This window comes from Macrobrachium nipponense, chromosome 1, assembly GCF_015104395.2.
Source record: "Macrobrachium nipponense isolate FS-2020 chromosome 1, ASM1510439v2, whole genome shotgun sequence".
Taxonomy (NCBI): domain Eukaryota; kingdom Metazoa; phylum Arthropoda; class Malacostraca; order Decapoda; family Palaemonidae; genus Macrobrachium; species Macrobrachium nipponense.
In genome coordinates, this window is record NC_087200.1 from 105,350,694 (window position 1) to 105,377,104 (window position 26,411).

General features: G+C 40.9%; 1 protein-coding gene across 2 annotated transcripts in view; it reads left to right on the forward strand.

The window, feature by feature from the left end:
* The window catches only part of LOC135219520 (rab proteins geranylgeranyltransferase component A-like), a 291,707-nt gene extending 284,798 nt beyond the window's left edge, over positions 1 to 6,909 (forward strand). For both annotated transcript variants that reach the window (XM_064256350.1, XM_064256351.1), the window contains exon 13: positions 338 to 6,909. In XM_064256350.1, the coding sequence (XP_064112420.1) occupies positions 338 to 616 (279 nt within the window). In that variant the 3' untranslated portion in view covers positions 617 to 6,909. The remainder of the gene's footprint in view (positions 1 to 337) is intronic.
* Positions 6,910 to 26,411: the final 19,502 nt, after the last annotated feature.

A 26,411-nucleotide genomic window follows, 5' to 3' on the forward strand; every position in this document is an offset into this window, starting at 1 on the left:
AAATTAGATGTTGTATATACTTACCCAGTAATTATATGATCAGAGCCCACCCACCTCCCCTCTGATGGACATTATGCATAAAACAGAATGACGCAATTAGCTAAGGCATTCCTAGTATTGCCGTAGGGGGACGGCACTGTAGACCTACACAGCCATCGAAGTGCTACCCGCGAAATTTGAGTAGAAACTCTTAGCCATATAATTACTTGGTAAGTATGTACACAATCTAATTTTATTATAAAAATATCATTTTTATATATTTTAGACCATATATTAGTAGTAAGCTACAGTATCTTGCAATTCTGTATAGATTTAGATGGGATTGTTGTTCTTGTAGGCCCGCACATTGTTCACTCGAATGTTCCCAGAAGAGGAGTTTTTACCAAGAGCCCCAGATCCTGATGAAATTGTATTTGATAATGCTGGAGCAGAGCCAAAGCAAGGAGATAATTTCAGTTCAGAGGAAAGTACATCAGATAAGAAAATAGAAGCAGAAGTGGAGAACAAGACTGATGAGGAGATTTTAGAAGCTGTTCCAGTGGATTCCTCAAAGAAAGAAGAGGGAGCCAATCCTGAAAATTCTGGCATTCAAGATGCTGGTAGTGATTCATTATAGCCTTGTGTAAAATGGCCTAGTGATTCTTTATTAATATTTAGGGTGTATAAAACTTCATTCCAGAGTTGTAAAGTCTCACCTGTAAGGACATTTTGTGATATGAAAGTGGAATTTCACCCTCCAATTTTAGTGTTATGAAATTATCCTAAACCCTGTGCACATCTAGGAAATTTGATTTACTTTCCCACTCATTTCATTATTTGAAACATTTAATTTTTTACTCTCTCTAGTAGGTATGACTGCTATTGCTATTTTCTACTTCATAGCTGAAGTCATTATTTCCATATAACTGTTAATATTTGCCAGCACTTGTGAAAATCAAGGGTTAATCCTAGATTTCAGTGCCAATTAATTCCATTCATGTAAAGGTTAATGTATGATTAACTTAATGCCTATTAACTTAATTACTACATGGAAATATTACGTAGCACTAAATGTTCAGATTTTTACATGTTGATGAGAGTTGATCATAAAGCATGGCAACATTTTTCCTAAAATTATCCTATCTGATATGTTTTCAATTATTATTAAGGGGATTGGAGCTTTTAGTGCTTGTGGCAGTTTTACCAGGAGTATCCAAATATTTATACAAATTTTTAGATAATATGTGACTTTTGTAAGGAAAACCTTTCAGGTGGCAATATTTTCCAGATATATAATTTTTTTTATATAGACCTGTAGAAAACTTCCTTGTTATGCATCTCTTATCATTTAACAAGCTCTTAACCATTGGTGATTCTTAGAATATCATGCAAATTTCATTCCTTGAGAATCTGATAATGTCATTAATAGAAAACCTTTTAAAAAGTAATTGGGAAAGTGTCTGGAGGTTGTTGGGAGATGGCATAACTCAGTATCCTACAGTATTAGGGTTTCAAAGAGAATTAAGACTAAATCAGTTCTGGGTAAATATAAAAATAAGATTCAACAGTTTTATCAAACTTGCATGTGCAATATCAGGTATAAATAGAAGTATATTTGGACAAAAAGAATTTTTACATAAAGTATTACATTTTTAAAGTACATATTTTGAATTTTAAATATTTCTGTTCTTGGGTAACGTCAGCCTATCATTTTCTGGTATTATTATTTTTATTGTTATTATATATACAAACATACTGCAGTAAAGAGGATTTATTTAGTGAGACCAAAATTGCCATTATAACTTGAAAAATCAATCTGTTTCAGTGCAAACCCATTAAATTATCTTAATTAAATCTGCGATAGCATTTGTCTCCAGAAACATTCCAGAAAAGTGTGTCCCATAGCACTTACTGATCTGAATATGCATTTGAGTCCATGGGCAGTACTGGTGGTGGAAACTAGTCATTCTCTGCATGTGTGGGGTATGAACTGAAAAGGAGTAGTGACTGATCTTATAGCATCTTTGATGGCAATGGGGAAAAGAGGTGGAGAAAGCAGAAAGCCAGGGTTCTGGGTCTGACTTTTGTTTGATTTTTTGCCTTTTCATTTCTTTAGAAATTTGTCTGGTGCAGTTTTTTATGCCATTTTCATCAGTGCATGTACGTAATTTTTTAAGTTTTTCTTTACATTAGCATTAATTAAAATGGGTAAGTTTATTAGAAAGGGAGTAAAAATTTTGAACAGTTGAGCAACTTATTGTAAGAGCTACAGTATGGTTGCTTATAGGGGCTTATGGTGTCAGGGTTTGTGTGAAGGGTTTATATAAGTCATGAATCTTGGAATGAATGAACATCTTAAGGCGAGATATTTCTGTATGCTCATAACTCTGATAAAAACAGAGTAAAGTCTCCAGGACTTGATTGTGAAACTCTCACAGGAAATGTTTTTGAAACCGGAACTTCATACCCATTAAACTGGCCTCACACTAGGCTTTTTTTCTCCAGCAGCGAGCCGTTGCTGCTGAAAATGGAAAACCGGGAGCTTTTAGCTTGAGATTTTGGCTTCCCGACTGGGAAGCAGTGAGCACGAACCACAAGCGACCACATCGTGTAAACAAACAAGATTGCTGCTGCTGACAGGATGTACTCTCAGACCTTTGGCTTCTCTTCCCCTGAGCCACTCTCGAACCCACAAACGTTTTTTGTTACTTTTGCATTCACGTAAGATTCCGAGAAAACACATCACTGCAGCACATCTTGCAACAGTCTGACAATTTCTGGGTGCCATGATGATATCAGCTGATCAGTTTTGTTTACTTTTTCCTACTGCTCCTCAAAACTACGAGATCCTAGTGTGACGATACAACACTTTTGCTCGCGAGCATCGGCTGGATACTGGCCAAAACAGCGAGCAAGAAATGACTAGTGTGATACCAGCTTTAGGGGTTGTCATCCTCTGATGAGCTACTAATGATCTCTAAAGAGCATAAATGTTCATGTTGCTCCTGCTGTGCAGTTAGTGCTGTTGCACCACACATTATCACATCATCTCTTTTTGAGAGCCCATACAAGTATAAAGTGTCATAAACCAAAGGCAGTGCTGCTTGCCTGTGACAGCACTTCTTCAGATATTTAGTTCTTCATACTGAACTGCCCTTTGTTGCTAGAACTTTTTGTCTCTCTGTGTCAGAAAGTTTGGTTATGCCTTGTCAATCATATAGTAATCTTGCATAGAAATATATTGTGTGACTTCCTCATACGTTGTCATGCCACACAGGGATGGCTGCCAAACACTCGTCTCATCATTCAAATGCTTCTAGCTGTATTGCACATAAACCTCAAAGAACATTGCATTTTTCATGGATTTTGAGACTGAGCTGAACTCTGCTTCTACCAATGATTTTAAGACAGCAGAATGTGTTGGCACCCCATGTCATTCCCCTTCTCAACATAAAGAATCACAGATTCATAAACCTGCTTATTACAGTAGGAAGATTCTTGGTACAACTGGAAGTGGATTACTGTATAAGTTTCCTAGCTATAGAGCTGCATGCCATGGCTTATCCTGTGTCTGTTGTGCTGTCCTTAGTCTCACAAGTATCATGACTTGAATTCCAAATTCATTTTAGTTTGAAAGGATAACATTTTGGCATGTATATTCTGGAAAGAAACATACTTTCAGGTTCTGATTCAGACTAGTCTTTGTTATCAGCTTGGCCAAGTCAGACTTATTAACATTCAAAATAGATATTTTTTGGGTATGGAATTGGGCACTTCATCAGCCAACTAAGTTTAACCTACAGCAGACTATCCAAAAATTGTTTCATGTACTTACCAATTCCTCAACTTCCAGCTCGCACTACACAGTTATGGATGATAGTGACTGGCCATTACTTCTTACTGGAAAAATGGTACTTCATAGTTATTTTCAACCAAGATCATTACAACTTCATTGAACTCGCTGTGACATGCAGCTAAGGATCCAAAGAATCATTCGGTCAAGATTTCTCAGGAGTTCCAGTTAGACCTTAGATAGTGGCAAGGTACTGCCAGTATTTGGGTTTGGATCCATCTAGTTCCACTTGCTCCAGAGTTATTATTTTCAGATCCATCAGAAGAATTGGAAATGCACATGACAAATTTGCTGCATTAGGTCTCTGAACTGCAAGAAGTCAGAAAACCTTACTTCTGGTTGAAGTTGTAAGTAGTCTTATTGGGTCTTCATTATCTCTTTCCCAGCAGGTGGCAGACATAGTTGTCAGCTTTATGCCCAACAACTCTACCATAGTAGCCCAGCTCCACAACAGAGGCTGTAAGATTGCTCATCATGTGCCTGTTAATTGACTGTGAGGCTTTTGCCATTTAGTCATAATGTGGCAGCAGACTCACTCCATTACAGGAAGTAAAATGTTATTGTGAGAGTGGTCGCCACATCAGAGTTGTGTAGGATATTGTGAAAATTTCAGGCACACAAAAAGTCAACTTTTTCAATACCAGTGAGGACAACCAACTTCTGAATCTTAGCATTTCCAATCAGCTTTACAATTATTACCGTAGTTAGCACTTTCAACCAACCAACTTTCAAATTATTACTTAGCACTCCTAGATTAATTAATGTAAGGGACAGTTGCTTTTATGGACACCTGGGATAACCTTAAGAGTTATGCTTTTGCTCCGTTCTCCCTCATAAAACAATTGCTTATTGTTCGTCGTACACTATAATGGACCAGGTTTTCCCTTATCTAGGCATCATAGGAGACCACTGTGAAGAATTTATCACCATGGTAGAAGCATCTGTGTCAGCTACATCAATATTTTTATCATCAGAATCTGTTACCTTTCCAGTTGAACACATGGAGCCTATCAAGCAAGGCAATGCTTATTCTGTAATAGATGCTACTTGAAAGGGACGATCCTCTCAAAGTCACTATTCTATTTATACCTAATTTTTTCATACCGCTGGAGGGTATAAAATGCTGTTATAACTTTATCTGCTCTGTCTCAGGTCTTAAAGGACAGGTGTTAACTGGCATTTCTCAGATGAATCTTGTTACATGTGAAAGCCTCTTGAAATGGAAACTCCAAGTTCCTTAAAACCACCAACATGTGACCAGTCCAAGTATCTCTGTGAAGTTATATCTTGAAACAATCCTTTTCCTCCTAGTCATAGTGTAGTCTTGGAGGGTCAGTGAGCTTCATTGTCAAGTCTGGTGTCACACCCAAGAGCTGGCATAACTTTGGTCTTTCTTACATGCTAGGTTTTGTATTTAGTGCCCTGACAACTTTATCGCTTGTGCTGTCATCTCCAGTTTTGTTATATCTGTTGCCAGTACATCTTACAAACAAGAAAGATCTTACTCTATGCATTGTCAATGTCATAAGGAACGTGATGCCTCAAAAGTATCTAGTTGTAGGGAGGTTGCTTTGCAATTTTTATAACTCCTTGGTCAGTCTTGAACTATTCCAGAGTACCTTCTTTTATTTGGTGCAGAAAGTCCTAAAAGGCAATTCATCCATCTCTTGAGCTGTCAATATCGAAGGTAAGTGGAAGGATTATGCAGCTAAAGCCATACCAACTTAGGTTGTGTTTGGTTTGCAGTCTGAACTTGATGTGAATGATGTACTGAACTTACTTAGATTCATATTGTATTGGGGCTTTAGTGGCAGCAGGCCAATATTGTTAAGCTTACTGGCCATGTTGCCAACAGAGCTCAATTGACCTAGTGCCTCTGAAGTTCATTGAACTCTTAATGATTTCTGGCCATAAGTTCATCTTTCCTAAGTCACTATTCAGGTTAATGTTAATAGGTAATGGATTTGTAGTGGAAAAACTCTTATTTTTAAAACTAGAGTATATCGTTCACTTACAAAATCTAAAATGGACACTCTTCCCAATCCCTCCAAACTGCAGCTGCTTCTGACTATTAAAGATTTTGACTGCTTTCCACCATCAGACACACTCAGGGACCCAGATGCATACTCAGGCAGTTAAAAAGGGGGATTTGTTTTTCTTGAACATCCCTGGGTATGAATGCTACCACAGATTAACTTAGTATAAAGCAATGAGTTTATATGTGGATAAAAAATTGTTGACAGTGAGCTTAAAAAAATTATTGTTGAGTTAATAAGTGTCAAGCGAGAACAGAGTATGCTTGACCAAAATTTTGGAACTTCCCCAGGAATCTCAGTGTATTAGAAATGTGAATTTTTCAGCATGATTGAAATGTTAGAATCTTAAATATTTGGAAATAGTCCTTAGGCCACAGAATTTAAACCTATCTAATTAGTGCTATAGCTATACATATAGGGTTGTCATTTGGTAATCAAGCTTTAATGTTTGTTGCCTTTGATAAGGCAGACTAATTTTCATGTTTGTTCAGTGGTTAAAGAAAATGCTTTCACTTAGTGCTCATAGTATGCACATTCATGTAACGAATCGATAGAGTATCATATTCAAACAAATCTGTATTACTAATGAAGAATATCTATATCATCTTTGCTTACTTTTTTCATTGAAACCAGAGTAATGTTTCAGCAATTGAAAGGTGTGATTGCCATTTGCTTCAAGCTGCTAATGATTCTTAGTCACTCCAGATATTACTTGATTTCAATAAACAATTTTATGAAATGGAACCACTGGCGTCTTTCATGGATTTTCCCTGAAGCTGCGATGGTATTTTAACTGCATTTTGTTTTCTGTGGGAATTGTTTACCTAAAGTTGTTTTCTGTCAGATTTCATCCTGAAGTAATAATTGGATATTTTTCAGATTCATCACCCATCGCCCATTTTTCTTTTCAGAATATTTGTTGCTCTCATTTTTATTTAATTGTAAATAATTTTTTTAAATTGTACATTCTGTATGAAGATTTCTATATATCATTTATGTTTGTACTTTTTTCATTTCACTTGAATACATACTAAAACCCTCTACAGTACTTTATTTCACCTATTCTGTTTCTAGAGTTAAAATTTTACTGATATTGTACTGTATACTGTAGTCAAGTCTTTCATTAAAAAAGACTGAAACTTGTCAAGTTGAGGTTTATAGGGCTGTGTTAATCCACTAATAAGTGATTAAAAGACAGGGAAATTAAGCCTAGATTGAGGACAGTAAAAATGGATACAAATGTCAGAAGCTGAAAGCAACCCTTGCCTATTTGCAGCCTCACCAATTTGCAGATCAGGATTCATGGCTTCATCTATTCACAGATTTTCCTGTGGAACTTAAAACTGAATTATTTGTGAAAAATTTGGTAATTCAAAAAATTTTTTTTTTTTTGTAGAGAAATGTTCACTAACTTTTGTATTTTTATGTCATTTTCATGACAGAATACATTTTTATGATAAAAAAGGATTTACTATTTATCAAATATTAATACTACATATTAAGGTACTTAAACACAGTAAACTATCAATACAAATATTTTTCAATTTATATTAAATACTAAGGTGCTGTTTCCCCAATTACTGTACAGAGAAACAGGACTGCTTCAATAGTGTATGAGAGAAAATGGATGTATACTTGAAAATAGGGGTCACTTGAATAGTTTTCACACTTAGCTGTAATCTATATATTTTTGATAGAGTAGTCGCTGTTTCGTCCTCAAAGGAGTTACCCCTCCCGGGTGTGTGCCAGCATCCCAAGGTGATCAGACTAATATCAAAGAAATATCTTTTAGCTGGGTATTATGCCATAATGATAAACACTATGACAAGTGATAGAGTATAATGGACTCAAAAGACAAGAAGGCATTTATTCTCGTCATCAGTGAAAGCTGTACCCAGTTTTCCAACGTCAAAACCTGTAGAAGTGACTATTGCGCATGCGCATTGGCCATCTTGTTTTATGTTCGGGCCAGCAAAAGACAACAAACCATTACTCTTTCTGTTCATCACACAAGAAAGTATACTGCCAGTGCTCCTCTATTGTGAGATTTTTTCTTTGAAACAATCATGGAATCGCCGACATTTGAAGGTTAAGTGCTCATTTTTAAGATTTAGTTAAAACAGTTTGGTTAAAAAACTGTGGAACAAGAAAATTTTATTGTGAAGTAGAAAACTAGTTTTGTTTACCCGTCGGCATTGTTTAAAACATGAGACCGGCGAGACGCATGTTCCAGGCCAGCCTTTACAAATACGAAAAGTGCTTATAAATAAATTTTTGTTGGAAGTTTTTTTGCCAAAAGAACTATTCCATGTTGTATTATTAATTTAGTTAATCTGTTCAGATAACGGTTTCTACAATTTCTGAGGCAGTAGCCTACATGAGATAGTAGCCAAGCCATTTTAGGACACGTAATTTTAGACTAGGAATGGCAATTATCAGTAGCCTGTAACCTAAGATAGTATATCTTAAAGATGATTAAATAGCCCTAAGTAATTATCTAATTTTTCGGTGATAAGTACCTAGAAGTAGATAAACAGGCTACATCATTTTAGTTTTATTTTGCCATATTTAGTATGACCGAAATAAACCAAGCCGGGTAATTCCTAGTGTTAAGTAGTGAACCCCTTACTAACACTATTAATCAAAGTTGTTAGCCAAGAATACATATTCTAAGGTTAGTAAAATTGGCAACAGGTGCCAAATGTAATAGTACAGTGGTACCTCGACATACGAAAGGCTCAACTTATGAAAAACTCAAGATACGAAAGCAAATACGACAAATTTTACAGCTCTACATACGAAAAGTTTTCAAGATATGAAAGGTTGTTGCTGTAAAGTCCCGAGATTCGCCCGGACCACCGAGAACAATTTTGAAACTCCCGCGCCGCCAACTGAGTAAACTCGCCACCATTCTCCCGATCTCCCATTGGTTCCTGATGCTAGTCACCCCATAAGGTCCTGCTCTCCTATTGGTCAGCATCTACCCCTTGTGCTTTAAGTATTCTATTGGTAAAAGGATGCTGTAAATTGAAAAACTTATTCATGCAATACATTTAATAAATAAAAAACATTAGGTAAAGATAGAATAAAGAATAGAAATGAATGGTTATTATACTGTTTGGTAGTTTCAGTAGTTGAAGAGAGATAATGAAAATGTATGGCTTACTGTGTAAAGTAATTGCTTGGCTATCGTTTGATACTCGTAAGTGCTGAATGTAAACAGAAGTTTGGAAGCTTTTTTTTGTTTGTTTATTATAGTTAATGGTTACTTAATAATTATTTGAAATGAGTACATGCAATACATTTAATAAAAAAAACTGTGAATTAGATATCATAAAATATAAAATAAATCAGACTGCCAACAAATACGTATTTTTTAGAATTCTTCTGTTTTATTATTACGTTACGTATACGTATGTTTCATTATAGCTGTCAGTAACTCGGTATCTCCATTAGGTAAAGATAGAATAAAGAATAGAAATGAATGGTTATTATACTGTTTGGTAGTTTCATTAGTTGAAGAGAGATACTAATGAAAATTTATGGCTTACTGTGTGCTAGGAAAAATGATTGCTTGGCGTTTGTTCAGTACTCGTAAGACGGGTAAGAGCTGAATGTAAACAATGGATTGGAAGGTTTTTTTTTTTTTTTTTTTTTTTTATTTATTTATTTTTTTTATTATAGTTAATGATTAATTAATAATTATTTGAAATGAGTACATACTGATTATTTATACATTTTATTGGCATATTCTAAGCTTTTAGCTCTTAGGTTTAGATGTCAGAATCATAGACTAGGCTACAGTAGCAACCGCTAACATAGGCTAGGCTTATTGCTAAGGGACATATGCTAAAGTCCTAATATATGCAGTAAAAATGGGGTTGAACATTACATGCAGTTGAATATTACTCAAGTATGTACAGTATTTTGCCTTTTTGGAGTCATATTTCTTCCGTCGGATCGGCGTCGTAACCCTAGAACATGTGTTTTAGGCCTGGAAATATAATTTACTGGGGTGTTTTTGGAGGGCTTGGAACGGACTAGCCATTTTACATGTAAAATGTGGTCCAAGATACGAAAACTTCATGATACGAAGGGCGCCTCGGAATGGATTACTTTCGTATCTCAAGGTGGTTTTTAACCCTCTTACGCCAGAGCGGTAAATAAAAAAATGACCCCCGTATGCCGGAGGGGTTTGAGAGTGAGCGCGGAAGAGGAAAAAATATTTTTTTCAAAAATCACAGCGCGCTTAGTTTTCAAGATTAAGAGTTCATTTTTGGCTCCTTTTTTTGTCATTGCTTGAAGTTTAGTATGCAACCATCAGAAATGAAAAAAATTATCATTATCATATATAAATAATGCGATATATGATAGCGCAAAAACGAAATTTCATATATAATTGTATTCAAATCGCGCTGTGCGCAAAACGGTTAGAGGTAACAAGTTACTTTTTTTTCGTTGTAATGTGCACTAAATTGCGATCATTTTGGTATATAACACATTGTAAAACGATAAAAGCAACACAGAGAAAATATTATCACAAAATGATGCAGGAATTCGTAGCGCGCGGACGTAAAAAAATAATTTTTTTTAAAAATTCACCATAAATCGAAATATTGTTATAGAGACTTGCAATTTGTTTCAAAATGAAGGTAAATGATGGAATATTACGATACTGTAAGAGTTTTAGCTTACAAATGCAGTTTTCGACCATTTCGGACGAGTTAAAGTTGACCAAATGTCGAATTTTTGTTTAAAAAAATTTTTATATGCAAATATAAAAAAAATGAGAAATGCTACAACCTTCCAATATTTTATGTTATATTGTGCATGTTTTTGCGCACATTTTCAATATAAATAAAACTCCCCCCTTTAAAAAAAAACAAAAAAAGTAATATGAAAAGGCACAAATATTAGGAGAATGTGACCTACGCGTTTCGGAGATTTATGGCGGAGAATCTGCGTGCGGACGGAATAAAAATATTTTTTTCAAATATTCACCATAAATCGAGATATTGTTCTAGAGACTTGCAATTTGTTTTAAAGTGAAGATAAATGATTGAATATTACCAGACTGTAAGATTTTTATGTTACAAATGCGTTTTTCGACCATTTCGGTTGAGTCAAAGTTGACCGATCGTAGTTTTTTTCCTATTTATCGTACTTTATATGCAAATATTTCCAAAATGAGAAATGCTACAACCTTCCAATATTTTTTGTTATATTGTGCATGTTTTTGCGCGCATTTCCATATATAAAACTCTAAAAAAAAGCGTAATATGAAAAGGCACAAATATTAGGAGAATGTGACCTACGCATTTCGGAGATTTTCGGCCGAGAATCGGCGCGCGGAGGGAAAAAAATATTTTTTTCAAAAATTCACCATAAATCGAGATATTGTTCTAGATACCAATTTGTTTTAAAGTGAAGATAAATGATTGAATATTACTAGACTGTAAGATTTTTATGTTACAAATGCGTTTTTTGACCATTTCGGTTGAGTCAAAGTTGACCGATCGTAGTTTTTTCGTACTTATCGTATTTATATGCAAATATTTAAAAAATGAGAAATGCTACAACCTTCCAATATTTTTTGTTATATTGTGCATGTTTTTGCGCACATTTCCATATATAAAACTCTAAAAAAAAAGTGTAATATGAAAAGGCACAAATATTAGGAGAATGTGACCTACGCATTTCGGAGATTTACGGCCGAGAATCGGCGCGCGGAGGGAAAAAAAATATTTTTTTCAAAAATTCACCCTAAATCGAGATATTGTTCTAGAGACTTGCAATTTGTTTTAAAGTGAAGATAAATGATTGAATATTACTAAACTGTAAGATTTTTATGTTACAAATGTGTTTTTTGACCATTTCGGTTGAGTCAAAGTTGACCGATCGTAGTTTTTTTTGTACTTATCGTATTTATATGCAAATATTTCCATATTGAGAAATGCTACAACCTTCCAGTATTTTTTGTTATATTGTGCATGATTTTGCGCACATTTTCATATATAAAACTCTAAAAAAAGCGTAATATGAAAAGGTACAAATATTAGGAGAATGTGACCTACGCATTTCGGAGATTTTCGGCCGAGAATCGGCGCGCGGAGGGAAAAAAATGTTTTTTTCAAAAATTCACCATAAATTGAGATATTGTTCTAGAGACTTGCAATTTGTTTTAAAGTGAAGATAAATGATTGAATATTACTAGACTGTAAGTAATTTGCTTACCCCCAAAAAACCAATATTTATAATATATATATATATATATATATATATATATATATATCTATATATATATTATATATATAATATATATATATACATATATTTTTTTATACGTAAAATATATATATTACATTTTTCGATTCTGGTACCAATACATAAATAAATGGAATGCAGGTGACACTTCTCTTTTCGCATACAATGAAATGTCTTATTATTATGTTATCATGCATAGATACGGATATATAAAAAATTGTAATAAATATAAAAATAAATATAAAATAAATGCAGAATACTCACTCGTAATCCTGACTCTTCGTTCTATTCTTGTTTTCTCCCTCCTCCATTGAAGAGTCTTGCATTTTTTTCCACTCGACATGACGAGGTACAGGTGGAGGAAGGAGACGCGCGCCCTTACTGCTGATGGACCCGGCGGCCCCGTGCACCCTCCGCTGTCGGTTTAGGGGACGCGCTCCAATACATGACCTTAGTGTGGTATTTTCGGTCACACTCCCCTATCCTGCAAAGAGCAACTTTGCAGAGACGACAGAAGAACCGAGTGTCTCTCCTTCTGCCATTCATATGGCACAACCGGCACCGTTTCCGCCTTCGCCCTTGTAAGGCCTCCAGTATGTGATCCCCTGGCTGCAGCCGACACACAGGGTCCATTACCCGACGAGTAGCGGTGATGGCGGGGCCGGCAGCAAGAGGGGCGTCGTCAGCAGGGACATCGTCACCAGGGGTGGCGGCCGCAGGGGCGTCGTCAGCAGGGGCGGCAGCAGCAGGGACATCGTCAGCAGGGGCGGCAGCAGCAGGGGCGTTGTCAGCAGGGGTGGCGGCGGCAGGGTCGAGCGAAGGTGTTTGCCCTCCTATCTGCCCTTTCCGCTAGGGGCAGATCTGCAGCTCGGGGCAGGGGGTCAGTTATGGAAGGCCACTCATCGGGATCGAAGTTGATGAGGGCATTCCCGGCTTCCTCTAGGAACTGTAAGTGGGTCAACCTCGGAAGATTGTCACCGCGGTACCCACAGTACAGTATGTAGGCATTTTGGAGAGCCAACTGAAGGATGTATTTGAGGAGCTTCTGTGTCCACCTTCTGGTTCTCCTGGCGAAGGGATAATACTGGATGAGCTGATCAAAGAGATCAACTCCTCCCATGTGCCTGTTGTAGTGCCCAATGACGGTAGGCCACTCGATACGAAACTCCTCAAACACAACTCAGCCCTGTCGACGTGTCTTCTTCCGCTGTACGATCTCTTCTTGGATGGGTTCATGACTTGTCATAATCATGGGGACGAGTCGGACACCCTTCCAACAGATGACGAAGACAGCGCCCTTCCGCCGCCACTCTGTCTCTCCTCTTGCCAGGTGTTGTGGATGACTAGCGAACCTCTTGAGGACATTCGGGGCCCCATGCACCAACCGAAGGGTACCACTGACGTGCACACCAGCTTCATACAGTTCCTGGGCCAGGGATACCGAGTTATAATAATTATCCATAAACAAGTGATGTACCTGGTTACGGAAACGTCCCACAAGACTGAATACAGTGTCACGCAGCGTGGAGAAGACCCCGGAATACACTGAAAAGTCCACGACGTATCCAGTGTTGGCCTCGGTAATAAGAAAGAATTTCACGCCATATTTCTTCGGCTTCTTGGGGTTATATACTTTTATACTAAGACGTCCTTTGTAAGGCATCATCCCCTCATCCAAAGACAGGTTCTTTCCAGGAATCACGAGATTTCTACACCGATCACGGATATAATCCAACACTGGGCGCACTAAAATGAGGCGATCACTGTTATTCCGGGGTATGGCCCTTCGGTTGAAGGCGTTGTAGTACCTGTCCAACGCCAGGAAATTATCACGGGACATAACGCCAGGCACATTAGGCATACATAAAAAATAATTCCTCCTCCAATATTGCCTGACGTCGGAAGCAGGTGTCATACCAAAATAAATGTGGAGCCCCAAAAAATGCGCCATGTCAATGAGGTTGCAACCCCGCCAGTAATACGACAAGGTCGTCCTCAGTTGATACCAGCAGTACTGAGCGTAGTCCACCGTCTTGTGTACCAGGTATTCCAGCAATTCCCGCGTAAGGAAAAGCTGGATGAACCCCAAAACAGTCAGGGGTACTGGTATGGTGAGCCCAGGGGTTGCCGTGAAGGGGTTCATGTTAGGAGGGGTGGGGTCCTCCGTCCATCCCTTGTCACTCTCCGACGACCGACCTTCACCTTGGCTGGCGCGACGAGCCGACCTTCTACGTGCCCGTGCACGCGCACGGGTGCGGGCAGGATATTGCACTCTACCCTCCCCGGTTGCCCCATCACCCTCACTTAGGCCTTCACTTTCTGTATCGTCCTCTGCGATAAAACTTGACCCCATATCCCCATCCTCCCCCTCCTCAGATTCCCCCTCGTAAGCACTGAACCTACTGAATTCGAGCTCACTTTCGGGATGTGAGCCTTGAATGGACATTGGGGCCATATATTCATCCTCACTTTCATCGGGACTGATGTCCTCATCACTCGATGACCATCCGCCATCAAAATGAGGACTTGCGACATGTTCCCGATCAAGCTCCGATAGATATTCATCTATGTCCCTTGGTTGGAGGCCTCCCAAATGCCTACGAATGCCCCTAAGGACGCCCACATGCTTCCTAGGGGTAACCAAAGGCATACGCTGTGTTCCTGAAACACTTTCAGCCACACGTGGCTGCACAGAACGGCCTTGAGGCGCGGGGTCATGCTGGGTGCTTGGCCCCTCGCCAGCATCCAGGTCCAAAACTCGCCTTACACGATCCCTTCCGATGGGTAAAACGCGCCTTTCGCGGTTCACACGTCGTTGAGACATATCTATGAATGTTCTGTAGCAACACAAATCCTCAAAGTCTCGCACAAGTCCAGAAAAACACGCTTTTGATGAAAGACGCTCTCGGATGATGCGGTACTGATACTGGCTGGAGCGAGAAGAAGGGATATCGCGCATGCGCACTTGGGTCACGCTTCAAAACAAAACAAGGCCTTGATCCGTGAACTCCCAGCATCCCCCAAGGCGCGTGATTCAAAAGTTTTAGGCTGGTAGGCCTATAAGTATTTTTCCGCGAATTTAAAAAAAAACTTTTGTATGTTGACGTAAAATACGTCCAGTCGGCACCCGAGAGACAAAAAATGTCGACGTAAAATACATCCAGTCGGCGTAAGAGGGTTAAGTAACATGTTGAATGGGGTGCTGAAATTGTAATTTGAATTATCACTCTTGAGTTATGCATAGAGTAAGTGTTGATTTACTTGTAAGGTAAAATAACCTAACATGAAGGTTAGTGTTGGTATGATGGTTGTATGTAGGCTAGTCTATCAGTAATGTAACATGCTAAAACTATTTGAGGCTTAACAAAAATGTCTGTTTTGCTATGATTTAGTATCCTAGCCTATTATGTGTGCATATATGTATATATGTGTATATGTATGGGTTTATAAACCACTTTATTGAAAAAATGTCAAAAATTACTCGACTCAGTAAATAGTAACTTGGTTGTGTAGCCTAACTAAGCAATTGAGCTACATATTAAGTTTTTGTTGGTAATAAGTCAAAACCTAACCTTATATGGTAAGAATAGGTACCAAGGATACTAACCCAAGTCTTATAGAAATCTTGCTTAGGTTATTAAATAGTTAGCCATATATATGTATGGGTGTATGGGTTCATAAACCACTTTATTGAAAATTTCAAAAATTACATGACTCAGTAAATAGTAACTTGGTTATGTAGCCTAACTAAGCGATTAGGCTACAAATTAAATTCTTATCCAGTAGGAATAGATTATACCAAGGATACTAACCCAAGCCTTATAGAAAACTTGCATAGGTTAGTAAAAGTTAGTCATTAACTTGAATAGTATTGGGTGTTGTTATAATCAAAATTAAAACCTAAACATAACCAGTACATAAGGACTAAGTTTAAGTAATATAAACATAAGCAAGGCTTCAAAGGTAATTTAAACCTCAAAAGGTTTGAGTTAACACAGATTTAGGCAGACCTAGGTAAAAACTGCATTGAGTATTTATATGAACATTACAATTCTCTAGAAGTACGTAATTGAATTGATATTTGAAGTTTGCCAATTGATGGGGAGTTGAGTTTGATTAACAATTGTTGTTGGGAAGTTGAGTTTAACCCCAAGGACTAGTATCAGAAACAGAAAAATTACTTTCTGGGCTCAGTTCGTGTCGCTGCGCGAAATATCCTTTAATCCATTATTTCTAAGGTAAATGTACTAATACATACCAGAGAATAAATAAAATAAAGAAAAGGTCAGTACTACTGACTCGCTCACCCTCCAAGAGGGTGTCGGTATGAACACTATGGCGAGTGAGACCACTACCACGAACCACTTGCCAATAGAAATCCCCCACTACAAAACCCCCACTAGAGGGGAGCCGACCCACAGAGTGGGCAGCAACTACTACTACTCCATCCCATGCTGCTGACTGCTGCGCCTCTGGTGGCCATCCTTTTCAGTTAGCGCACCGCGTATACACGTGCCCTTTTTTGCTCTGTGTTTTTTGTGCCCCTATCTTGGATTTATTAGTCATGGAGCGTACAGCCATCGCAGCAGCTAAGTTAAGTAATCAGTTGTTATTGCTATTTGGTTTTTTCCGCCCTTGAGTCAGTATTTGCCGTTTTTTAGGTATAAATACGGGCTCTAGGTCGGAAGCATGGCAGCAGGGTTCTGCCTCGTGGCGGGTTCGTTCTTGGTCTTCCATACCCAGAACCTTCCCTTATTTCATTACGCTCTATTATTAGTTATCTATTTTATGTTAGGGGTCCAGCCTACTGGGTTTATGTCATGCATGCATGTCTTCTTCACCTTGCGTAGGCATCTTCCATCCAGACCCTAGCCACAGCTCTTAGTATCGGCCCCGGCTAGCTTTGAGTGGTAGACTTTCTTTCGAGTTAGTCGTACACTCCTGGATTTTTTCTCCTACTGATTTATTTTCTTTCTTTACATTAAGTGATTTTGATTATTTATGTTTTAGTTAGCCTACGGCGTCTGGCATTTCACGTAGCCTAGGTTATGTATTATTGGTATCCACCACTATTGCTTCCGCTCTTCAGTTCGGTTGCTTCTCTATAGCATCTCTCTGATTAGTTGGTTGCTTTATCCTAGGCTGTATTGTGTCATTGTATTACATGTTACCGCTCCGTGGTCACTACGTGATCACGGAGCAGCCAGGCGCCTGTCCAGTCACCTTTCCCTCCTCCCGCTCTTCCATAGGGCCGGGGGGAGGGTTGGTCTGTCCACGCTCGCTCCACATACCCGTGCCTGCCTCCCTCTCTCCCTAGGCGGAGGGAGTAGGGGGGGCTGGACAGACCCAGACTGGACTCGACCGCTCTCTGGCTTCACGGCACGCTCGGATGACTAAGGGGGGGGGACTGGCCTTCCCCCCTCCGTCGTTACTCCGTCGCTCCGTTGCTAGCTCGAGTCTGTTTCGCCCTCTCGCCCTTTCCCAGCTTACTGGTGCTCTTTAATCTACCGGAGCTCCGGCATCCACGTGGAAAGGTGCTAGTTCACCCTGACGGGCGGACTGCAGGCGTACAGTTGGTCTTTCTAACCACCCCGTCGCGCTGATATCGCGACACGAACACCGCCGCGCACCGGACTTATTCCGGTACGTTTTATGGCTTTAGGTTTAAGTATTAGTATTTAATTTAAACTATAGTAAGTTTAATTTAAGCTACCTTAAGCCAAATCCCTCCGTTGCCTACTCACACCGGATCTCTCCGGGGTTCTAGCCTATTCAGGCGGTAAGGGAGGGGTTATGCCCAAAATTTTTTCGCGCTCCGGCATGCAGTGGAGTTCTTTTAGCCTCTAGCCTGTAAGTGATATCTTTTAGGATGCTCATGTATCTTTTCACTTATCGACCCGACCAACTGTGAGCATCCAGGATGCAATGCCATGCTCCAGGACCCCTGTGGGCATGAAGTCTGCAGATCCCATGCTCCATGCGCGACTCCGCACGGGAACCTTCAAGTCTGGTTTCACGAGACCTGCACTATTTGCTACGATCTGGTGAGCCAGCTCTTAGACGGGGTAAGTATTCCCAACTCCGTTCGCTAATCCCTACAAGGTTATAGTCCTTAAGTTTAATTTTAATCTCTTATTTTAAACTTAAGCTGGTTTTATATGGGATCTCGCATCCTCTATAATTTTAGTTTAAACCTATTACTTAAGTTTTAATTTTAAGTTTAAACTTAAAGCTAACAAATACCCTCTCTTCCAGGCTCCCGCTGTTAGAGACAGCGCCCTGGCAACCCTGCGGGCTTGGGTCGGCGGTTTTGGCAAGAACGCTGCCAAGGGACAGCCCTACATCTTGAGAAGAGGTTGGCGGTCCTGATCTTCCCCGGCGGCAAGTCAACGGGTTACGTCGACCCGGCAGAGGCAGCCCCGACTATAGCGGCGATTCAGCAGCAGCTCGCCGCTTCGTTGACTGAACCAGGCCAGGACATCTCGTCGGAAGTCGCGACACTGGATCTAAATATTGAACCAATGGTAGGTGTTGACGACCTGTTGGTCGAGGTAGGTACGTTGGACGCCCAAGGGCTTCCCTTGGGCGCCACTGGGTCTTCTACTCCTGCTAACTCTCCAGCTTCCTTCCAAGGCTTTACAGGAGCTGAGCTCCTTTATACTTCTCCTGATGCTTCCGTAAGACCTAAGGTCAAAGGACAGACGGTTTGTCCCCTCCCTAAGTAAGACGACGTCGTCGTCTAAAAAGACGTCGTCGGCGTCAACATCTCGCAAGTCTCCGGCTACAAACCCCGGAGCAGAGAGGTCTAGAGCTTCTGGGTCCGGCTCCAAATCCTCAAGGAGTAGAGCTTCTAAGGAGGGATCACATACTCCGGCGGAGTCAGCCGTTTTCTCCTCTCCCCTTGGTACCTGTTCAGAGTTACCCGACCACCTCCGCAGCAGGCTCCGCTTTGGATCCCAATGCTGGTCTGTTGCAACACATGGGGGATGTTTGGTCGGTCTCAAAAAACAGTATGGAGCAGATGTTCTCCCGGTTGTCCGACAGGATTAACTCCCAGGATAACATCATCGCCGAACTGAGCCAGGCCCCGCTAGCTACTCCCCCACCTTTCGGCACAGGTATAGCTCAGCTTCCACCTCATGACTCTCTGCCTCCGTTCTCTATGAATAACCCCTGGAGGGTGGCGTCATACGCCCCCTTCCAGGACGGGCTTATTTCTATTCCGGAGTGTGGAACTCGAAGGATTGAGGACTTCGAGTTCTACCCGGAGGATCTACAACCGCCGTTCATTGGCTACGCCAGACTCACTGCTGCTGCCATGACGCGAGATGACAAGGTCCCTAAAGAGACAGTCCTCTATTCACGTGACCAGGCTCAAAGAGAATGGCTTCAGGTGCTTACGAGGACATGGATTGTTCAAATACGAAGATTCAACTTTAATAGTCCCTTCACCATTTTCACAATGGAAGAGGGAACTCCGCTTCCCTTCCTTACCAAGATCGCTACGGTCACTATCCCAGCGGCCCAAAAGGGGGAGTCGTTACCGCAGCTAAAGGAAGCGGACCCCACATCTCCTTTGCTTCCCTCAACCGGAGAATTGTGGGAAGACCTGCCCAACACTTTTTCGGCGGGCAAATCAAACCAGACTGTGCTATGGATCAGTTTGGTGAGAAGCTGCCTAGACTTCCGGACAGCCTCATTCAGGCGGAGTTTGAGGCCAAGTCTAGGCTAGCCAGGTCTATTAACTCCATGGCAATGACAGAAGTGGCTACCATTGATTACGGTTCCGCGAGCCACTATTCAAGCTTATCACCCAAGTCACTGACTCAAACGGTACAGTCTGACATGTTTGAGTTCGCCACAGCCAGAACGAATTGTCGGAAGCTGTCCTCCAGGAAGCAACTATTCGGCATGAACCGAATAAGTTGCTTTCATCAAAAATCTGGGGAGCAGACCTCTTCCCCGATGCAATGGTAAAAGGAGGTCCAGGCGGAAGCTACAAGGCTTAACCAAAGCCTTAAGGATCGTTGGGGTCTCACTGCAAAGAGACGCCAAGACCAAGCAGTGAGGGTAAGGCTCAGAGGAAACCCAGACGTTTCCAGCCTTACCAAAAGAAACAGCAACGCTTCGCCCAGCCTGTTTCGGCTGTTCCGTTGGTGCAGGCGGCCCAACCCTACCTCCAAGGCACAATCACAGCCTATCTATGTGATTTCCCCCCAGCCTCAACCTTCCACCTCTTACGCTGTCTCCCCAGCCTTCAACCAAGTGTTCGAAGGCCAGGCCTTTCAGCAGTATGACCGCTCGGGTAGGGGAGGCAGAGGTAAGCGATCCTTTCGTCAGAGAGGATCAGGAAGGTCCCTTAATAGAGGAAAACACTTCCGGGGAGGCCGCGGAGGTTACCAGCAACAATGAGAACTTCCAGGTAGGAGGGAGGCTGTTTCTCTTCCGCCACCGGTGGGGATTCAGCAAATGGACACAAAGTATTGTGTCGAAAGGCCTGGGTTGGAGTTGGGTGGCGAATCCGCCCCCACCCAGACCTTTCCTTCAACTTCCATCCAAAGAATTGACGGAGTATGCGGAGGACCTCCTTCAGAAAGGAGCAATAGCGAGAGTCAACAGATTAAAGTTTCAAGGGCGCTTGTTCAGCGTTCCAAAGAAAGTCACAAAAAAAGAAGGGTAATCTTAGACTTGTCCCGTTTAAACTTGGCCATTCGCTGCGACAAGTTCAAGATGCTCACCATCTCGCAGGTGCGGACCTTACTTCCCCGTGGGGCCGTCACCACCTCTATCGATCTTACAGACGCATACTATCATATCCCTATTGCAAGACACTTTCGCCCTTATCTGGGCTTCAAGATAGGAGATCAAGCATTCTCCTTCAAGGTAGTTCCCTTCAGTCTGAACGTGGCACCCAGGGTGTTCACGAAGTTGGCGGAAGTGGTCGTCCAACACTAAGATCGCAAGGGATCATGGTAGTAGCGTATCTCGACGATTGGTTAATTTGGGCTCCAACAGTCGAGGAATGTCGCAAAGCAACACTGAAAGTAATCCAGTTCCTAGAATATCTAGGGTTCAAGATAAACAGGACCAAATCGAGACTCACTCCGAGGAGTCAAACTTTCAGTGGCTGGGCATTCAATGGAATCTATCCTCCCATACTCTGTCGATTCCATCAGCCAAGAGAAAGAAATAGCGAAGTCAGTAAAGCAATTTCTAGGACACAAATTGCTTCAAGGAGAACCCAGGAAAGGATTCTGTGTTCACTCCAGTTTGCATCAGTGACAAACATCCTGATGAAAGCCAAACTGAAAGACCTAACCAGAATCTGGCGCTCACGAGCAAATGTCAGGTCCAGGGACAAATTATCATCAGTCCCTCAGATTCTGCGGAATCGTCTACGCCCTTGGTCAAAAGTCAAGAACCTGTCAATATCAGTACCCCTTCAGTTTCCTCCTCCGGGGATTACCATCCACACAGACGCTTCATTAAGCGGCTGGGGAGGATACTCTCAGTTCAAGAAGGTTCAAGGAACCTGGTCACCCCAGTTCCGTCAGCTTCACATAAATGTACTGGAAGCAATGGCAGTGTTCTTGACTCTAAAAAGGGTTACGTCCGCCAAAGAACTCCCACATAAAGCTAGTTTTAGACAGCGCAGTGGTAGTCCATTGTGTAAACAGGGGAGGCTCCAAGTCACGACATCTGAATCATGTCATGGTAGCCATCTTCTCCCTGGCGGACAAGTTCAGTTGGCACCTCTCCTCCACCCATATAGCTGGAGTGAGAAACGTCATAGCAGATGCTCTATCCCGATCAGTTCCTCTGGAGTCGGAATGGTCACTGGACAACAGTTCGTTCCAATGGATCCTCCGGAGGGTTCCAGGTCTACAAGTGGATCTATTCGCATCCCAAGCGAACCACAAACTCCCATGTTATGTGGCCCCCAACCTGGACCCTCTGGCCTATGCCACGGACGCCCTGTCCATAGACTGGAACAACTGGGAGAAGATTTATGTCTTTCCTCCAGTGAATCTTCTCCTGAAGGTACTGAACAAACTCAGGGACGTTCAAGGGTCAAGTAAGCTCTAGTAGCCCCAGACTGGCCGAAGAGCAATTGGTACCCTCTCATTCTGGAACTGGGTCTTCGTCCTCTTCGAATTCCCAATCCCAGGCTCTCCCAGTCAGTACAAACGAAGACTGTGTTCGCTTCCTCAGGAATTCTCAAAACCCTAACTTTATGGACTTCATGAAGTTTGCGGCTAAAAGAGATGCGAATATTGATCCTCGAAATATTCTTTTCTTGGAATCTGATAAAAGAGATTCAACTTTGAGACAGTATGATGCTGCAGTCAAAAAGTAGCAACCTTCCTGAGAGAATCAGATATTAGAATCATGACAATCAATTCAGCTATACTATCCTTTTTCAGATCTTTATTTGAAAAAGGCTTAGCAGCTAGCACTATTACGACAAACAAGTCAGCCTTGAAAAAGATTTTTCAACTCGGTTTCAGCATAGACTTGACAGACTCTTAATTCTCGTCTATTCCCAAGGCTTGTGCTAGACTTAGACCTTCAGAGCCTACGTCAGTATCGTGGTTCTTAAATGATGTTCTAAAGCTGGCTTCAGAAACAGATAATACGACATGTCCATTTATAATGCTCTTAAGAAAAAACTCTATTTTTATTAAGCTTGGCTTCAGGAGCTAGAATTTCAGAACTGTCGGCATTATCCAAAGATCCGAATCATGTTGAATTTCTTCCCACAGGGGAAGTTCTACTTTCTCCGGAACGTAGTTTTTATAGCAAAGAATGAAGATCCTTTGATGAGGTGGGAACCGTGGAAGGTTGTACCCCTTATCCACAAGATATTTCTCTTTGTCCAGTATCGACCTTACGAGCCTTTCTGTCCAGGACATCCTCATCCTCATCGGGTCCTCTCTTTAAGAGAGAAAAAGGTGGTACTTTATCTATTAAAGGCATCAGGCAACAGATCCTGTACTTTATCAAGCAAGCCAATCCTGATTCCTTCCCTAAAGCACATGATGTCAGGGCAGTTGCCACCTCAATTAACTATTTCCAACACATGAATTTCGATGATTTAAAAAAGTATACTGGATGGAAATCGCCGACAGTATTTAAGCGTCATTACTTAAAGTCCTTGGAAGCTCTGAAATTTTCAGCAGTTGCGGCGGGTAACATAGTTTCCCCCGACTCTGCTTAATCTGTAGTAGAAGATCCAGTTCTCCTTTCTACCTATCTCACCCAACAGTTCGTCTATACCTGCCATGTTCATCTACGTTTACCTTGAGTCTTAGCTGCTCTTATGATGGTATAGTGGGTGCCCCTTATTTTTTTGCTAGGGTCACTCACAATTGATTGTATATAATGATCTCTTTGATGTGATCCCCTTATTTTTATGCTAGGGTGACACATCTTATTTACAATGGTTACGGGTTTTGTATACTAAGTCGTATACATTTCTTTATTATATTATTGTCGAAGTTTGTTCTATTCAATTTATTATTATAATTGCTTTAATTTCTTTGTACATATTAACTATACACAGATGTTAAGCTCAACATATATTCCATGTAAGCCCTGTATATATATGTTAAATTTAAGTTAATTTTAAGAAATATTATTAACCTTAAGTTAATTTTAAGTAATATTTCTATTCTGTATCATTGTGTATATGTATATCTATTAGCAATTATATTTCTTCATTTTATTTTATCTTTTATTGAGACCCTTTTTTGTTTGTTTTATTTTGTTCTTTACAATCTTGTGCTATTTCTCTGGTACGATTTCGCGCAGCGACACGAACTGAGCCCAGAAAAGGGATTTTGACGTAAGGAAAAATCTATTTCTGGGCGATTGGTTCGTGTCGCCAGCGAAATCCCGCCCTGCCCATCCCAACGCTCAAGATTGTCTGCTAACTTCAGGATGGCCACCAGAGGCGCAGCAGTCGGCAGCATGGGATGGAGTAGTAGTAGTTGCTGCCCACTCTGTGGGTCATCTCCCCTCTAGTGGGGGTTTTGTAGTGGGGGATTTCTATTGGCAAGTGGTTCGTGGTAGTGGTCTCACTCGCCATAGTGTTCATACCGACACCCTCTTGGAGGGTGAGCGAGTCAGTAGTACTGACCTTTTCTTTATTTTATTTATTCTCTGGTATGTGTTAGTACATTTACCTTAGAAATAATGGATTAAAGGATATTTCGCTGGCGACACGAACCAATCGCCCAGAAATAGATTTTTCCTTACGTCAAAATCCCTTTTTGACGCCCCAGTCCCTAGTGGCCTCTATTTTTACCGGACCATTCCTTACTGTCCGTGTGGAGTTAGTACGGAGAATTGCCTAAATAATTTGCAGAATGTACTAGAAATGTATATTTGTAGTCAAACTGACTTATAAAATATCTACTACTCGTTAATATTTACGGTTTTCAAGTATTAAAACGAATTTATACCAAAAAAAAAAACTAATGACGGTTTTTACACTACAGTGCCATCTTGAGAATTGACCCTCAATTACAATGTGCTGTAGCTGGTTGCTCGGTGCAATTTTTGCCAGTGGGCACTGCCCATGCCACCTGCCATAGGCATAGTCCTTGTAACAATCAGGGCAAATTTGTTCCTCATATGTGAGAGAAAGACCATGATAGAAGTAGTACATGTTGAATTTAGGGTCAGGTCAGCCTTTCCTAACACTGAATGGCGCCTGATACCACCTGTGCCAGACGTGGAGAAGCCTGTAAAGGTAACTGTTCTCCTAGCTGGAAATTTGGCATTAAGAGCTGTAGATGAAACTCTTCACCAGGTAAATGGGACAGGAATTTATAGTGCCATTATGAACAAGACTCAGGTGGCTCACCATGTACCACCAGCCTTCTGCCCCTTCACATTTAAAGTCATAAATCATGTGAAAACACATTTTAAAAGTTATGTAGTAACTAGAAAGCGTGAACCATTGGCAGAACTAAAACCATTTACTTCGGTTATCCCGGTTTCCGAAAACTCCACCCAAGAATGGGCAATGCTACAACTTCCCTTTGATTGGAAAAAACTCCCCCTATATATTGCAACTCAGCAATGTGGCACTCCAGTGAGAAGGATTTCAGGAGGTACATCAGCATCGGAGTTTCGTGCTAGGACCCACCTCCTTAGTGTCTTAACCACTTCCTCGCTGTTAGAAGTAGCCAGAAAAAGGCTTCCAGAAGAATCTAGGATGATTTTTGCTGTTGTGGGTATAAGCCTTATGAGAACATTATGGGAAGCTCTCTATGAATTTTTGGACTGGCTCATAAAAGCGTAAATGGAGGTACTGGGAAACTCCAACAAGTCACTTCCCAATGACTACCCTATTACAGTTACAGTCTAGTGCATTCTGCCAAGACCTGTTTGAGGAGTCTATTGTTACTCAAATAGAAGAACAAGCACATCAGCAAAATTGCACGGTGTATGCTCTATTGGGAAAAGATTTCAGGATACAAAAAAACAAATTTCCCCTTACCAAATCCAAAAATGGCACGCTTAGATAAAAAATCATATAGGCCTCCATTTACTTCCAATAGCTCTCCTCATACGCAGGTAGGTAGTCAGAAGGGACAGCACCCTCAAAAGGGACAAAAACCTGCATAGCAAAAAGCGTATCCTTTTCACAAGGTCCAAAAACCAGCTTATAGAGGAAAAGGAAAAGCAACACCTGGAATGCCCATTAAAGGAAAAGGCAGAGGAAGAGGGGGATCCCAATAGGAATTGTTTGGGCGGGGGTCGACTTCAGAAGTTTCAAACTGAATGGAAGTCTTCTCTTTAGAGACACAGCATTATTCTCAACAGACTGGGGTGGAAATGGTCTCACCCCCCTCCACCTTTGAAAGGGTTCTTTGAAAAACCGGACCCCTATATGAAAGATTACGTGCAGAAGGCGCTCTTAAAAGGAGCCATAGAGAAACATTCTTACATTTGTCGCCAGGCATGTCTTCAGTATTTCCAAAAAGGATTCTTCAGAATGAAGGGTGATCCTCGACCTTTCAACATTGAACAAACACATTGTTTGCTAAAAGTTTCGAATGACTATCATTCATTGCCCAAGTACGTTCTGTCATTCCAAAAGGGACCTGGACAGTTTCTATAGATCTGAAAGACGCATATTGGCCCGTCCCTATTGCCATTCCCTTCCGCCCCTTCCTAGGGTTCCAGATAGGAAAAAAAAGTACATACAGATTCAAGGTCATGCCTTTTGGGCTAAACATTGCCCCGAGAATCTTTACAAAATTGGTGAC